Source organism: Typopeltis vanoorti, chromosome 24, assembly GCF_054136105.1.
Source record: "Typopeltis vanoorti isolate ZY-2024b chromosome 24, IOZ_Tvanoo_1.0, whole genome shotgun sequence".
In the NCBI taxonomy this organism is placed as follows: Eukaryota; Metazoa; Arthropoda; class Arachnida; order Uropygi; family Thelyphonidae; genus Typopeltis; species Typopeltis vanoorti.
This window is the reverse complement of record NC_143572.1, coordinates 66,652,480-66,670,325: the sequence shown is the minus strand read 5'-3', so window position 1 is coordinate 66,670,325 and position 17,846 is coordinate 66,652,480. Positions and strand designations below refer to the sequence as shown.

Sequence of the window (17,846 nt, the reverse complement as noted above, 5' to 3'; positions counted from 1 at the left end):
TACCATACCAGCTTTGTTGATTCTGTTGTCTATTTCCATATTTAATTTACCATCTTCAATAAAAATTGTGCCTAAACAGCTGAAATGTTTTACTTGTTCTATAAATTCTCCATTCACAACGCAGTTGATATTTTCAGTGTTTCTGCCTATTTCCATTGTTTTTGACTTTTTAATGCTGACCTTCATACCATATCTATTACAACAGTTATTCAATTTACTCAGAGAATCTTGCAGACTTGTAGAAGATTTATTTAGAGGTATAACATCTGCATAAAACAAAGAGCATATATTAACATCTCCAATTTTGATATCAGGTTTACCACCACTTTCCTTCATAATGTGATTCATATAGATAATGAATAACAGAGGGGATAATGTACATCCATGTCTCACACCAGATTTAACATTAAACCATCTTCCTGTACTTCCTTCAATTCTAACAGCTGACTTACAACTCAAATAAAGACTAAGTATTGCTTGATATAATGCCCCATTAACACCATATAACTGTAGCATTTTGAATAGCTTCTGTCACTTGGCACCTTGTCATATGCCTTTTCCAGATCTACAAAACTTTACAGATCTTTGTTATATTCCCATGATTTCTCATCTAATTGTAGTAAAGTGAAGATCTGATTCTGACAGCCTCTATTTGGCCTGAATCCAGCTTTTCTTCCACAATTCTTCTCAATCGTTTCTCAAGTATACTTGCATAGATCTTGCCAGGAACATTCAGTAGGGAAATACCTCTGTAATTCTCACATGCAGTTTTATTTCCCTTTTAATATATGGGTACTATGAGAGCTTTACTCCAATCATCGGGAATTTGTCCCTCTGTCCAGGCTTTCTGAACTATGCAGTACAGCCACTGTAAGACATTTATACCACCATACTTAAGCATTTCTGGTCGAATATCATCTACTCCAAGTATTGATATGTATTCCTGATTGCATGCCTGGTCAGTGTTTTTTACCACTGTGCTGTCACTGATTGTTTCATTTAGCAATTTTTTGAATTAATTACTCCATACATCAAGATATATTTTTCACCAGTTTTCATGTCACCTTTATCATCTCTAATTCCTTTTATGGCACTCTTTCCTCCATTCCTGAATTTTTTTCAACAACCTCCAAAATATTTTGCCACCTTCTTGATATTTATTTTCTATGTCCTTACCATAGTCTTCCCACGACTTTTGTTTAGCCTTCTTATATTTGTCTCTGTATTCTATAGCACAAGCTGACTTATTTGACAGGAACTTTTGATATGCTTTCTTCTTTTCCCACACTGCCTCTTTAACTTGCTGTGTTCACCATGGTGTTCTGATTTTTCTTTTCTTGCAGACGACCTCACCACACACTGTTCTGGCTGAATCAGTCAATGTTTTCTTCAGGATTTGCCACTGAATCTCCAAGGTTTGGTTCCTGTTCTCAAACTCTTTTATTTTTTCAATAACGTTTGTATATTTCAGTCTACAATTCACATCTGAGAGCTGCCCAAATTTTCTTCGCTCTAAAACTTCCTTAGATGTTTTTCTTTTCAATATGAAATTCAATTTTATTTTGCTCAAGACTAAAGGTTGATCACTTCAAATTTCAAATCCTCTGTACACTCTGAAGTCCTACACCAGGGAGAAAACATCACTATCAACAACAACATACTCAATGAGACTTTTCTAATTCCTTGCTTCTTCTCTCCATGTGAATTTGTGCAAATTTTTTATGCTGGAACATGGTGTTAGTAATAAATAGCACATGTCCTGAGCAGAAATCCAACAGGTATTTGCCATTATTATAAGCTTTGCTCTTTTCTCCAAATTTTCCCAAAATATTTTTGTGTCTGACAATCATTTCATATTCTGCTATTTAGATCCCCAACAAGGACCAATGGGGTGCTTAAGGGTCAAAGCTGTATAACTGAGAGGAGACCTCCACATAGCCTTTAAAGGAATGCGGAGAACCGACCAGGGCTTCTGACCTAATGTCCAATCCTCACCTTCCCGTGGTGCACCCTGTTGGGTACTTGGATACTAAATGAATGAGGATGGACTGGCAATTTGGGACTTAGCCGAACAAAAAACGGTACAACATGACAAAATTTCATGCTGGCTGGGGTGTCATCCAGTTAAACAAGACACCCCCCCCCCGTTGTCAGGGAACCAGGGCAAACAGCAAAAAGTCAGCTACTGGAGCAAATCTGAAAACACACCCCAACTCAACATCACCAGAGTTAAAGATTGGTACTATCAATATAAGAAGCCTGAATGGCAAAGAAATGGAGCTAGCTGAGGAATTAGATAAGTACCGGATTGACATAATAGGGGTGACTGAAACAAAAAAGACAAAAACTGGCAGGATATTTCTGAGCAATAAATACAAAATGTTATATTCAGGCAATGACAAACAAGGAAAAGAAACGGTAGCCATAGTATTCAACACAAAATACGAGGCCAATCTTCTTGAATAGCAGTCAGTCTCAAGTAGAGTAATGTGTGCAAATATGAGAATGGGGAACTGGACAATGAGACATTTGTGCATATGGTCCCACAAATGGAACCACAGAAATTCCACTAAGGTAGAAGTGGAGGAATTTTTTGAGCAACTGACACAATAAAAAAGGAAAAGCTGGTCCTTGTTGGGGATCTAAATAGCAGAGAATAGGAAATGATTGTCAAACATACAAAAATATTTTGGGAAAATTTGGAGAAAAGAGCAAAGCTAACAATAATGGCAAATATCTGTTTGATTTCTGCTCAGGACATGGATTGGTTATTACTAACACCATGTTCCAACATAAAAATGTGCACAAATTCACATGGAGAGAAGAGGCAAGGAATAAGAAAAATCTCATTTACTATGTTATTGTTGATAGTGATGTTTTCTCCCTGGTGCAGGACACCAGAGTGTACAGAGGATTTGAAATTGGAAGTGATCACTATTTAGTCTTGAGCAGGATAAAATTGAATTTCATATTGAAAAGAATAACATGTAAGAAAGTTTTAAAGTGAATAAAAGTTGAGCAGCTCTCAGATGTGAACTGTAGACTAAAATACACAAAGATTATTGAAGAAAAAATGAAAGAGTTTGAGAACAGGAATGAAACCTTAAAGATTCAGTGGCAAACTCTAAAGAAAACATTGATTGATTCTACCAGAGAGGCATGTGGTGAGGTTGTCTGCAAGGATAAAAAAAATCAGAACTCCCTGGTGGACACAGGAAGTTAAAGAAGCAGTGAAGGAAAAAAAGAAAGCATATCAAAAGTTCCTGGCAAATAAGTCAGCTTTTACTCTTACAGAATACAGAGACAAATGTAAGAAAGCTAAACAGTGTGTAAAACTAGCTAAACAAAAGTCATGGGACGACTTTGGCAAGAATATAGAAAATAAATATCAAGAAGGTGGCAAAATATTCTGGAGGTTGTTGAAGAAGCTTAGGAATTGAGGAAAGAGTGCTGTAAAAGGAGTTAGAGATGATAAAGGTGACATGAAAACGGTACAAAAAGATATCCCTGATGTGTGGAGTAATTACTTTGAAAAACTGCTAAATGAAACAAGCAGTGATGACAGCAGAGTGGTAAAAAAACACTGACCAGGCATGCAGTCAGGAATTCATATCCATACTTGAAGTAGAAAAAGCCATCAAAGGCTTGAAATGTGGAAAGGCTGAAGGAGTAGATGATATTTGACCAGAAATGCTGAAGTATGGTGGTATAAGAGTCTTACAGTGGCTGTACTGCATACTTCAGAAAGCCTGGACAGAGGGACGAATTCCCGATGATTGGAGTAGGGCTCTCACAGTACCTATATATAAAAAGGGAAATAAAACTGAATGTGAGAATTACAGAGGTATTTCTCTACTAAGTGTTCCTGGCAAGATCTATGCAAGTATACTTGAGAAACGATTGAGAAGAATTGTGGAAGAAAAGCTGGATTCAGGCCAAATAGAGGCTGTCAGGATCAGATCTTCACTTTACAACAAATAGTCGCGAAAGCATGGGAATATAACAAAGATCTGTATTTAAGTTTTGTCGATTTGGAAAGGCATATGACAAGGTGCCAAGAGAGAAGCTATTCCATACGCTACAGTTATATGGTGTCAATGGGGGCATTATATCAAGCAATACTTAGTCTTTATTTGAGTTTTAAGTCAACTGTTAGAATTGAAGGAAGTACAGGAAGATGGTTTAATGTTAAATCTAGTGTGAGACATGGATGTAGATTATCCCCTGTGTTATTCATCATCTATATGGATCACATCATGAAGGAAAGTGGTATTAAACATGATATCAAAATTGGAAATGTTAATGTCAGCTCTTGGCTTTATGCGGATGATGTTATACTTCTAAATAAATCTGCTACAAGTCTGCAAGATTCTCTGAGTAAATTGAATAACTAACAGATATGGTATGAAGGTCAGCAATAAAAAGACAAAGACTATGAAAATAGGCAGAATCATTGAAAATGTCAACTGTGTTGTGAATGGAGAACCTGTGGAACAAGTAATACATTTCAGCTACTTAGGCACGATTTTTAGTGAAGATGGTAAATTAAATATGGAAATAGACAACAGACTCGATAAAGCTGGTATGGTAGTAAATCAACTGAATAAATTTATATGGAATAAGAGAGAAATTAGTGAAAACACTAAATTAGCTGTATACAAGACAGTGTTCAAACCAGTTTTAACTTATGGATCTGAGAGCTGGATCAGAAGTAAAACACTTGACCTAAGACTAGAGGCATGAACAGATGGCATCAATGGCAATATCATATTAAAAATGAGGATATTAGGAAAGAACTTGACATTGCAGCATCCAGGATTGTGTTAGCAGAGCTAATCTCAGGTGGTATGGTCACTTAAACAGAATGGGCGAAGAAAGATTAGCAAAACAAGTGTTCTCTGCCAGGTTGGCAGCAAAACGACCCAATTCGGTACGAAGTGTCTTAGACGATAGAAATATAAGATCTGATAATGTTGGAGTCTTGACAAGTAACAGACTGATTTGGAGGAAAATTGTAGATAGGAAGTTAGTAATGATGTGATTTTTTTTCATGTAGTACTATCATATCCTGTAAACCCCTTGAGGATACATGTTAGGAATGTGATGATGATGGTGAGAAGGATCAACTTTTCCTTTTTTAATCATGTCAGTTATCTTTCTCTAAAGACTCAAAAAATTCCTCCACTTCTATCTTAGTAGAATCTTCTGTGGGACCATAGGTACAAATAAGTCTCATTGTCCACTTTCCCATTCTGATATTTGTCCACATCACTCTACGTGATATTGTCTGCCATTCAAGAAGATTAGCCTCATATTTAGTGCTGAATACTATAGCTACTCCTTCTTTTCCTTGATTTTCATTACCCGAATATAGGTAAAAGAATCTGAAGCAACATGCTTTAGTTAGCAATATGAATCTGGGAATCTGAAGCAACATGCTTTAGTTAGCAATAAGCACTGTATATGATAAGTGCATTATCAAGATAACATATATTTTTTGTTGAAGATGGGATTAATTATCCTATTATTACTAAAACCGAGTTTAAATGAGGCCATACCTGACTGTAACTGATCTAGTATCATTTTCTCTTTCTTCATCCCCTTCCCTATTGGGGGGGGGGGGGGAGATAGAATTTCACACATACTTGCCCAATATATACAATTTAGTACATATAAATGCATAGTTTTAAATTTATTCATTCCAAAAACATATTATTGCCTCCTAAGCTTCCATCCCCCAAAATTTTTTTAAAAAAATAAAAACTACAAAACATAAAATTTTACTAACATCTGCTGCTTCAAAATTCTCCAGAACATTCTGAGCATCTACTTCTAAATCTTTGAATTCTTTCATTAATTTTTCTAGAAATTCTTTGTTTTCTTTTATTTCTTCTTCAAATGATAGCAATTTTTCTTCACACTTCTTGATATTCCTGGAAATTTTACAAATATTAACATAATTATATTTTCATGATTGATTAAACATATAAAGAAAAAAAATGCTTCAAATTTCGAGAGAAAATAATCAGATGTTAATAAAAATTTATATTCTGTTCATTATTTCCTGGTATTAATAATTTGAAAGTATAAGTAACTTAGTGTGCCTGTTAAAACAATTACATCTCATATCTTTAACTAATTTTCTAAGTAATGCTGAATGGTGCTGGAAAAAGGTTTTAGATGGTTAATCAGATCATCTAAAACCATTCACAAGCACCTTTTAAGAGATACAATTTATGGAAATAGCCTTACAAATGATTATCCCCTGATTTAGTTTGTGCACCATACCAAGTAATCCTGACTGTTTAGGAATTCTTAGTCAAACACAATAATTCTTATGATTCCCATCTGCCATTACTCACTAAATCCAGTTTCCCAGGAACTTTTTCTCTGGTCCAATGAAAGGATCATTTGTTATTACTCCATGTGCAATCAGGAGACCTGTACTATGAAGGGAGAATAACTTATGGCAGCTTCTAAGATAAGGACAAATGAACAGAGTTCAGATCTTGATTATGAGAAGAGGAATATTTTTTATATTTTCTTTTCCACTAGTGATGGGGTCCATTCACCTCGGATGAAAAAAGGGGTAATGGTAATGCACTCTTCCTTGGAGCTACGTTTTTCAATTAACAACTTTAATGCAATTGTTTAACATTACATAACTATTATAATTTTTTTCAATGTTTTCAGGAGGGGGGGGGGAGGACCTAAGTTTAGAAAGAAAATCCTGCAACCTCCAAATGAGACCAGCTGACTCACCGTAAGTTGAAAAGCCCCTATAATTTGATACCCCCCCCCCTCTCACAGCCATTCTGTTTCTGCCTTATTCTTCAGTAGGTATTTTTATAGACAATGTTCTGCTGAACTGGGCCACCACCATTACTTCATTCTTCACTTTCTTCTAGTTGATATCCATTTATTTTTCAGCTTCTTCATCAACTACTGGACCTCTTACTTCTCTTTCATTCCAGCTACTTCTGTTCTTTGGAGCAGACACTCTCGCTTCTTTTGCAAAGACCTTAAAATGTTTATTTAAGGAAAAAAGTCGACAGAGTTCTCTTTCTCCCTTAACATCTTACCAACACATGACACTGATGTGATATAGGTTTTAAAATCTTTCCTGTGTATGTGTTTAAGTTCCTCGTGCCTTAGATGGAAATGAAATGTATCATACTGCATGTACAGTAGTTATTATCAATTGAAGAGAATTGCTTCAGAAAGTCAGTGTTCACATCACAGACATTTAAGGAGAACAGTCTTTCCAATCAAAATAATTCTTCTCTGCTACTACAGAAACAATAATCTAACATTCTTAAGGTATAGCTAGAAGAAAGTCAAGTTGCTCATTGGTAAGAAAGACCTAGGTTTTAATCCTATCAAATTCACAAGTATTAATTTATGAGCCTTTTCAAAACTTTTTTCAGTTGAAGCGGGTTGATCTTGGCCAACTCTGTTTCAAACAAGGAGTGAGCTAACATCCACTTCATTTGTGGTTTTTATAACAACAACATTGAGGAAAATTGAAGCTATTGTCAGTGTATTGTCCTTCCCATTGTCCTTGTTCAAAAAGTTTTTATTGATGAAAACTGATATTATGTGGATCTTTCTCATTAAAAGTTGTAAACCTACAATCTGATTAACAGAGAGAATTGGCTAAGGATTATAAAATTTAGAAACTCCTGGAATTTTTTCAAGCTAGTTCAGGGTTGTAATCTCACACTGAGCAATGAAACCTTCATAAACATCCTTGTTCATAGAAGAATCTAAACCCACAGCCTGTTGTCTGGAGAGGAAGGCAGACATACTATTTACTCAGCCGACTGGATTTGGTGCTGTATCCAAAAGTGGCATAAATCACCAAGTTCACACTAATATGTTTCATCTAGCATAGCACAGTCCTCAATCACTACTTGGGAAATACTGGCTGCCTTTGAGATCTAAAATGACTATTTGGAGAGAATACCAAATAAGATGCTTACATCAGTAAGTAATTTAGCATCTTAAAGAGTAGATTATTAAACTGCAAGAAAATTTTGGCCAGTGGATGCTTGCAAATTCTGATCTACATGGGTTGCACACTTCATTCACTAATAAAGTAATATTTACAGTGAGCAGCCTTTCATTAAATGAAATAACAAAAACATCTCCACTTCCAAAACCAAAGTTATGGTATTTAAAGGCCAAGACCCAATTAGAAGCAAAATTTGCATCAACAATGATATCACAGAACAGATTAATACATTCAAATAGCTAGGCTACCGCTTATCACATGAAAGAGAGAAAGACATGCAACATAAAATAATCAATATAGGGATAACAAAAACTATTAATCAGATATACAATCCAAACTTAATAAGCAAGAAAACAAGAATAAGAATCCATAACTCAATAGCAAGACCTATCCTAACATATGGTTCAGAATACTGGACCATAACTCAAGCAGATAGAAAAAGGCTGATAATTTCTGAAATGAGATTCATGGGCAAATCAGCTGGATATAATAGATTAGACTTCAAAAGAAATAGCGATATCTTAAAGGAACTTGAGGTGATATCTGTTTTAGAATACATCAATCTTTACAGAATGAGAAAGACAACATACAGAAAGAATGAGTGAGGGAAGAGTCCCCAGAGAGATACAGGTCGATACAGAGATATCGACCTCAAGGGAGAAGAAATAGAGGATGGCCTTTGACAAGATGGGAAGAGACTGTAACAGACTAGGCCTATTACTGGAAAGGAAGAAGAAGTAATATTTACTAAGATGAAATGAATCTTGTGTGCTGGTGAATATCTTATGCAAGGGTTGAAATAAATTTCCAATAGATGTTGTTGTGGGAAATTTGTTTCAACTACTGCATAACTGAAATTTTCATAGAAGACATGTTTGTTGGAAACCAATTAATTATATCATGTGTTCAATAATCATATCCATGGGGAAACTTTTTTTTCCAAATCAAACCAAATTGGCTTTTTGGAGGAAGTTTCTTCATTGACATTACCACACAAGTATATCACTGTGATGTAGTTCCTGCACTGTGATTTTCCTTGGCTGAGGAGGTCCACATATCCTTGAACAGCTAAATCTCTTGACCATAACCCTTTAGGCTACTGGAAACCAATTAATTATATCATGTGGTCAATAATCATATCTACGGGGAAATTTTTTTTTTTTTAATCCCAAATCAAACCAAATTGGCCTTTTGGGAGGAAGTAGCCCTTTATGCTACTGTATGGATGTACTGCATCGTATACACCAATTTTGGGCACTGCAAATTATGTTTGAAATGCAAGAAAGATATTTTAAATGGCTATTATAGCAACTCATATCAGAAATTTAATTATTCTAATTTTACATTGCTGGAAAAGAGAATCAATGGGGATAAATATATAATTGTAATGTGAATACATGAGAATAAAAGAGCTGAAAACACACTAAAAGCTTAAAGTCCTAAAAAAAAAGTGATGGCCTTCCTTAATGGGTTACAGTTTCTCATATTTTGAGGAAATTCATGCAATCATATATATATATTTAAGTTAGGTTGGTTCTTACAAGCAGTGCTGATTCCATAAATAAAGTCTGTTTGTACTTGCTATAGTGTAGCACAATAGTTCCCCCCCACCTCTTCAGCTCTAAAAACACACACAATCTAAGATGTTTTAAAAATATATATATTTGCGACAAGAACTATTGACAATCAGGGCTAGTATGGTCTGTAAGTTAGTCTATTTGAGCACTTTTACGTGCAAGACCCTTGAAAATTGACCTATTATGAACTTTTTTCTGTTTTGGTAATTCCTCTCTCTCTGCACATCATTTAAATCCCTTAGTAATAAGGGACATAAAGGCTGTGCAGAGAGAGAGAGAGAGAGAGAGAGAGAGAGAAATTACTTTTTTTTTTTTTTTGAGTGCTCTTAATAAACAACCTAACTTATGTGGTTGTGACTCTCTAAGATATATAATTTTAAGATTTCTCATTCTCAATAACAAAGCTACTTATTAGCACACAGCCAGTACTCCTTTTCAGGACTTTATGCTTTTAATCTAATATTTCTCAACTGTTTTGTTTAGCTTACATGCATGGTACAGTGTTATACTCTATCCAATTTTACACTGTATATTTTATGTCCCTATTACAGAGATGAAATACCAAAGTCACTCAGCTCTTGTGTAATTTATTCCCATGTTCAATGCTCCCTTTACTTAAACTTTCAATATGAGCTATACAGTCCTGGCTGGCTGAGTGGTAGAGTATCTGCTCTCCAATCAAGAGACTGCAGGTCTAAATCCCATCATGGGCATAAATGTTTGTGATCGTCTTACTAACTCTGTGTGAAATGGAAATCTGCAACCCTACAATCTCATCATAGCACACAACTGTGACATTAGCTCTATAACCAAGCATGATTTTAACTCTATAATCAAGACATTTTTGTAACAATAATTCATCTGATTTCTGAGCAAACTAGAAGAAAAAATCTCAGCTTTTAATACTAGAAGACAATATACTTATATATCTTCCATTCTCCTTTAGTGTTAGACTCAAAGGGCTGTCAAAACATATAAAACAGGTAAAAACCTGACTACTGCTGCTTATGATAGATCGATTAATCCAGTCTGTTATGTCTGTAACTTGCATGTGTTTTTGCATGTTTTGTGCGATGAAAAACCTTGCCATTTCTGTATGAGATTGGCTAACTCTCAACTGAAAAGTCCTGATAAAGGTTCTTGGAATACTAGATGAGATTCAAACTTAGGCCTTTCCAGCCAAAGAGTTTTGTCAATAACAACTGAGCTATGAAGGATCACACACACACATATATATATATATATATATATATTCTTTTAATATTTCATTGAGTGAGTAGACTTTTATATTTATCTGTTTCTCTCTGTTATATACTGTTTAATGACTGATCAACCACTGAAGGTAATTAACATAAAACCAGAGCACTATATTTAGTAAAATAATGAATTAATGCTCTCTCATACTGATTTCTCAAAAATTATTGTAGTCATAAGTTTAATGAAACATAAATGCATTTAAACACATCTTACCTGTGAGCAGTTTTTAAAGCAACATTACTTTTAGTTATAAGTGATGCTGTAGCATCTACTTTATTATTTAATGAATCTAGCTCTCTTTGTGCAGCTCCCATCTTTCCTTCAGTTATTATTTCCATTATTTGTTTGTGCAGCCTAAAAAAAAATAATGTTCTTTTCATCTTGTTTTCAAAATAGCAAAAATAGAAGTTCTGTTGAAACATGCTTAAAGCTATGCATGAGGAAAAAACAATACTGATTTTAAATAACCTGCAATTATATCCATGATTAATAATATTTACAAAATATTTTGGTGGTGTTATAGTTTGAGATAACAAGTAATAAAAATTTCATATTTATACAGCATTTGCAGAATTTCTACAAATATTTGGGTGATATGGAGGATTTCAGAAATATTCTGAACGTTATTTCTAAAACTTCTATCTACAAGTAGTTTGACTGATTTACAATACCTTGGAAAGGTTGTCAAGAGGGTTTGCCTCCTCCAAGGAAGCAAACCCTCTTGTCATGAGTAAGATAAAGAAAATGAAAATTTGACAATGTTGGGTCTAGGTTGTTTAATGGAGAAGATAAATTACTTCCATAATTTTTTTCATGTATCCAAGTTGTTGAATGTGGTGTGATGTCTTGAAGCAGAACCTACTTTCAATTTTAGTTCTTCTAGGTAACGTTTAGACAGAACAGCACACATTTGCTCAAGTTGAAGAATACAAAAGTTGAAATTGATGGCAGACCCTTCAGGTAACTAGCTCAAAGTAAATTATGCCTCAAAAACAACCTTGTTTTTGAACCAACCTCTTAGGAACAGAAGTGTTATTTAACCTGGGTTGATTTATTAATTTTGTATATTCAGATTGCTAATATTCTACTGACTGATTTCCAATACTGGTGAATACAACATTTCCCTGAGCATCTCAAATGAGGGGTTGTTCAAACAAGTACAGCTGGCCATGAACTTTCCAAAACCAGTCAAATTTGCTCTGGAGATGTTAAACTGTTTTGGGTACAGAATATCCAAGTCTGAACTTATAAAGTAAAAGTCATTGCATTAGATGTTTTTTCCTGCTTCCCCACATACCAGTACTTGGACTTGCTCACCAGATACAATCCTAGCAGAGTTACAGCAATAGAATTATGTGCCAGTTGACAGGGAAGCCTCCTGACTTCTTACTGACAGATTTCAGCCGGTGCATTAACTGGCAGCTGGCCATTTTAACTGATGTATCCTTGAAATAGAGGAAGTTATAGGTCACTAAGTATGTTTAGCATGACGATGAAGGCATCACTCATGGCACAAGAAAACAGAGGGAACAGAAACCAGAATTCCTTCTCTTGGGACCAAACATAGCATTTGCCATTTCAGGCCCCCAAAAAGCTGTATGGTGGTATTTCATCAGAAAATGAATGATATCTGCCATATAGATGAAAACTAACATTTCTAATCTAAAAAATTCACAGCAGTATTGTAATTTAGACATACCTCTTGTAATAGCCCCCTTTGCAATGTTGTTATCATAAGAGTCATTCCACAATAGAAACTATGGCATTTATTCGAAAATAATCAAATATATTTTTAATTATCAAATCTATGTTGTTAATTTTCTTAAACAATATACAATGATCAATAATATTAAAAAGTATCATCAAATTTCTGATGTGTACCCTCAAGTGGTATACAAGATACTGCTATAATACCAAATGATAATGTTCACATTTTTATTAAAATCCTATCAACAATTTTCCTCAAAATTAATATCTGAAATGACTCTAATATTATAAGATTTTATATTTTGGTTTCCTAAGGCATTTAGAAGACCAAAATATAAACAATAAACCCCTCTTCTGCCAATCCTCCCTCCATTTTATTTAAGTAACCATATATATTATATTAAATTTTACTTAACACTAATATATTTGATCCAATGTTACAAGGACTTCATCAGGGAGACAGACCATTAAGTACATTCAAAAGATGAATCACAATAATGTCATAATTCAAGCGTATATTAATTGGTGTCTCAGTCACAGCTGAAGTACATGATATTACACCATTAAAGTTCAAAAGAACAATTGTAAAAAGTTGTGTAGATTGAAAAAAAAAAAAAAAAAAAATTATGAACATTATTTTCATAATTCAAAATTTCCCAAAATTTCGGTATCAGCATGCAATCTGATCGGTTCAGGTTCAAATGATTTCGCACAGTTTCATATGTGCCTAGGGGAAAAAAAATGAATTTTCACTTACTGGAATGAAGAAGTTTCGTTTGATTCCAAAAAGCTCTGGAACTAGTGTCAATAGCATGCGAAGGCAGGCCAGATTTGCCAGATTCCAAAAATCTAATATAGTCTTGATGTTCTTCAATTCTAATCAATGCAGAACAGCCAGTCTGTCCAAAATAACAAAGACAGCATGAGCAAGGTAGCTGATAGACATCTGGTAAGGAAAGAGGTGGTAATGCATCCTTTGTAGATGGTAGAAAGAAGACTATTTCCAAGCTGGTTTGAAGGAAGTGCATAGATTACATTTTGAAGAATCCTTGCTATTTATTCCAAGGGTCCTTTAAGGTAGCATATTGAAATTCTTTTCACAGACTGTAGTCTGGTGTAAAGGAGGATAATTATCAATAATTTTTGAATGGTAGTTTTGTTATATCCATTACATATCAGATTGTTTTTAATTTTATTCAATTCATCTTACAATAATGGGTCAGAAGAACAGATTGTATAAGCTCTATGTATAAAAATGGGTATTGATAATACCCATTTTTTGTGACGAATGATGGTGAGAGGATGAGTAAATGTATCTGCCAGTAGAACTTGGCTTACAATAAACTAAAATTCAACATGACCTGTGGAATTACAAACAATTAAGGTATCTAAAAAAGGGCAGTTGGTTATTGGACTCATGTTCAATAGTGAACTTGATATGAGAGTACAAGGAATTTATTCTCTCTAGGAACTAAAGTCATTCAATCAGTGTGGGGCAAGATTTTTCCAGATGTCATATAAAATAATCTGCTAAGGCTGGGAAGATAGGACTGCTCATTCATGTTCCTTCTATTTGCACAAACAACTTATTATTCCACTTAAAACAGCCTACATTGATGGTGCATTTAAACAGGTTAATAATATCCTCTGAGAAATCAGATTCTAAGAACTGAAGAGTCTCTTATAGTAGTATGTTGCTGAAACGTGAGATTACACCAAAAGAAACTATAATCTTGTTATTAAACAAATGTAGATGTTTAATTTTGTCTTTAAAGTCAAGACTGTTTTTTTATATAAGATTTTTGGAATCTGACAAGTCTGGCCTTGCTTCACATGCTATTGACACTAGGCAGAGTTCTATGGAACTAGACTAAACTTCTTCATTCCAGCAAATTCAAATTCAAAAATCTTTTCTTGGAAAAATGTGAAACTCTATGAAATCATCCAAATCTGAACTGATCAGACTGCATGCTAATATCAAGCATTTGAGAAGGGATCACTAATGACTGTTCACAATTTTTTTTTTTTTTAAATCTACACGACTTTTTACAATTATTCCTTTGAACTCTAATAATGTAATATCATGTACTTCAGCTGTGACAGAGACACGAGCTAATATGCATATGAATTATGACTCATTATTGTGATTCATCTTTTGAATGTATTTAACAGTCTGTCTCCCTGATGATGTACACGTAACATTGGATGAAATATACTGGAGTTTTTAAATAAAATTCTATATAATGTTTTGCTACATGTGTAAGCTGTAAAGTTACTTTATTCATTTTATATTTTTTATGTATTTTTATTTTTTGCATAATCCCTGCTCTACAGTTAAACACTGAACTTTTTCAAGCTGCTTCAAGCATCCAATAAGCAGGATAGTGGGTCTCAAACGAGATAACAAAATTCACAATCCAAAATTACAAGCTTCTATGTCCATAGCCAGATATGAACCTGCACTCTGTTGAATGGAAAGTGGAGTCATCAGTGTCTTGGCCCTGTTGTCCAAGACTTTAATATATCTACCTGCCAACATTTGTAACTCAAATCTCAGATATATATGTTAAAATAAGTTTTCTAATTTCTCTCTTATTACACATAAATTTATTCAATTGGAGCACCACCATACCAGGTGTTTCCTCATGGTGCATCCTATTAGGTATCTACCTGGATACTAAATGAACAAGGATGGACTGGCAATTTGGGATTTAGCCGACCAAATTGTATTCTTACTGGCTTAAACCACAATATAAAATTATGGTACAACATGTTAGAATTTCATGCGTTCTGAGGTGTTGCCCTGTTAAACAAGACCCCCCATTGTTTTTGCCAGGGAACCAGGGCAAACAGCAAAAAGTCAGTTATTGGAACAAATCAAAACACACCTCAACTCAACATCACCAGAGTTCAAGATCAGTACTATCAACATAAGCCAGAATGGCAAAGAAAAGGAGCTAGCTGAGGAATTGGATAAGTATCAGATCGACAAAATACTGTTGACTGAAACCAAAAGGACAAAAATTGGTGAGATCTTTCTGAGCAATAAATACAAAATGTTATATTCAGGCAATGACAATCAAGGAAAAGAGTAGCCATAGTATTCAACACTAAATAAGAGGCTAATCTCCTTGAATGGTAGGCAATATCAAGTAGAGTGATGTGGGCAAATGTGAGAATGGGGAACTGGACAATGAGACTAATTTGTGCCTATGGTCCCACAGAAGGTTCTACTAAGGTAGAAGTGGACGAATTTTTTGAGGCTTTAGAAAAAGCAACTGACACAATGAAAAAGGATAAGTTGGTCCTTGTTGGTATCTAAATAGCAGAGAGTATGAAATGATTGTCAAACATACAAAAATATTTTGGGAAAATTTAGAGAAAAGAGCAAAGCTAATGATAATGACAAATACCTGTTGGATTTCTGCTCAGGACATGGACTGGATATTACTAACACAATGTTCCAACATAAATGTGCAGAAATTCACATAGAGAGAAGAGGCAAGGAATAAGAAAAGTCTCATTGATATGTTATTGTTGATAGTGATGTTTTCTCACTGGTGGGGGACACCAGAGTGTACAGAGGATTTGAAATTGGAAGTGATCACCATTTAGTCTTGAGCAGGATAAAACTGGTGACTAGTAGTGTGCCACAAGGTTCAGTGCTGTGACCATTGCTGTTCAATTTTATAGAAAAGATATAGGAAATAACCTGAAAGGAAATATTCAGTTGTTTGCTGATGATGCGAAATTAGGTAGAGTAATAGTTAATAAAAGTGAAGTGGAGAGCTTGCAGTGTGATTTAAATAGGCTATCAGTATGGGCAAAAGTTAATCAGTGTCAGTTTAATGTCGAGAAATATAAAATTATGAACTTTGGGATGATAGATTACAAGCCATTTATCACACTGATGGCACTGTACTCCAGGAAACAGATGAAGCTAGAGATTTAGAGGTGGTGGTAAACAGGTAGTTAAAGTTTAGAGGACATATTGCTAAGGTAGCACATAAGATTACTTGGCAGTAAAGAACACATTACCAAGTAGAGATAAGGAAGTTGTAATTCCTCTTTATAAGGCCCACATCTGGATTACTGTACTCAAGTCTGGTTCCCTAGGTTTCCTGGGGATGAGGAAGTGGTGGAGAGAATTCAGATATGAGTGACCAAGATGGTGAGTGGTCTGTGGAATATTCCCTATGAGGATAGGTTGAAGTTGTGTGGGTTGCAGAAATTGGTTGATAGGAGAAAAAAAAAAAAAGGGGGGGGGGATATGATAGAAACATTTAAGTTGCTTAAAGGATTTTATAGGATAGATGCTGGGAAAATGTTTCAGCATTTGGCTAGAGAGACCACAACAAGGGAGCCATCCCTGGAAGTTGAATAAAGGTGTGGTCAGTAGGGGTATGAGGACTAGATTTTTTGCTTGGAGAGTGGTGAATGAGTGGCATGGGTTGCCACAGTCAGTTTTGAGTGTTTTTTTGTTAATGGATTCCAGGAGAGGTATGATAGATTGTGTGGATAGACTGGGTCTCCATGGAGGTGCTTGTATAATAATATAGATGATGAATCTTAGAGATAGAGTGCGCTCATGTGATTATCCTGTATCTCCATCAACTGCTAATTTAGTTCTTAATATATAGATTATGCATTGCTCTGTACGATGTTCCATTTACTCACATAACTATGTAATTTTGAAAAGCATTAAGTTTTAAAAATAATCAGTCAAGCAGTTTACAGAGGGTAAGTGGTAGATATAAATGCCCAATTATTAAAAAAAAAAAAGTTTGAAAACAGGACCCAAACCTAGAAGACTCACTCAGAAACAGAATAAAGAAAACATTGACTGGAGGATGCATATCCTGAAGTTACATACAAGGACAGAAAAATCAGAACTCCATGGTGGAGTAAAGAAGTCAGAGAGGTAGTAATGGAAAAGATGAAAGCATATCAAAAGTTCCTAGTAAGTCAGTCAGTATTCATTCTGAGAGCATACAGAGAAAATGTAAGAACTGAAGCAAAGTGAAAAAGTAGCTCAACAAAAGTCATGAGAAGACATAAGAATATAGAAGATACATATCAGGAAGGCAGAAAAAGTTCTGGAGGCCAATGAAAAAGCATAAAAATGGAGGAAAGATTACTGTAAAAGCAATCAGGAATGATGAAGGTGACATGAAAATTGAATCATAAAGACATTCTACATGTTGTAGTAATTAATTTTAAACATAGCTAAATGAAATAAAGTGACAGAACAGTGATTGAAGAGGTAGAAAAGTACCAGAAACATGTAATAT

General features: G+C 34.6%; 1 protein-coding gene across 1 annotated transcript in view; it reads right to left on the bottom strand.

Moving 5' to 3' along the window:
- The window catches only part of glu (structural maintenance of chromosomes 4-like protein gluon), a 384,191-nt gene that overhangs the window by 62,281 nt on the left and 304,064 nt on the right, over positions 1-17,846 (bottom strand). The window contains exons 21-22 of the mRNA XM_090413308.1: positions 11,062-11,202; positions 5,789-5,933 (exon numbers count right to left, since the gene is read on the bottom strand). Of these exons, the coding sequence (XP_090269434.1) occupies positions 5,789-5,933; positions 11,062-11,202 (286 nt within the window). The remainder of the gene's footprint in view (positions 1-5,788; positions 5,934-11,061; positions 11,203-17,846) is intronic.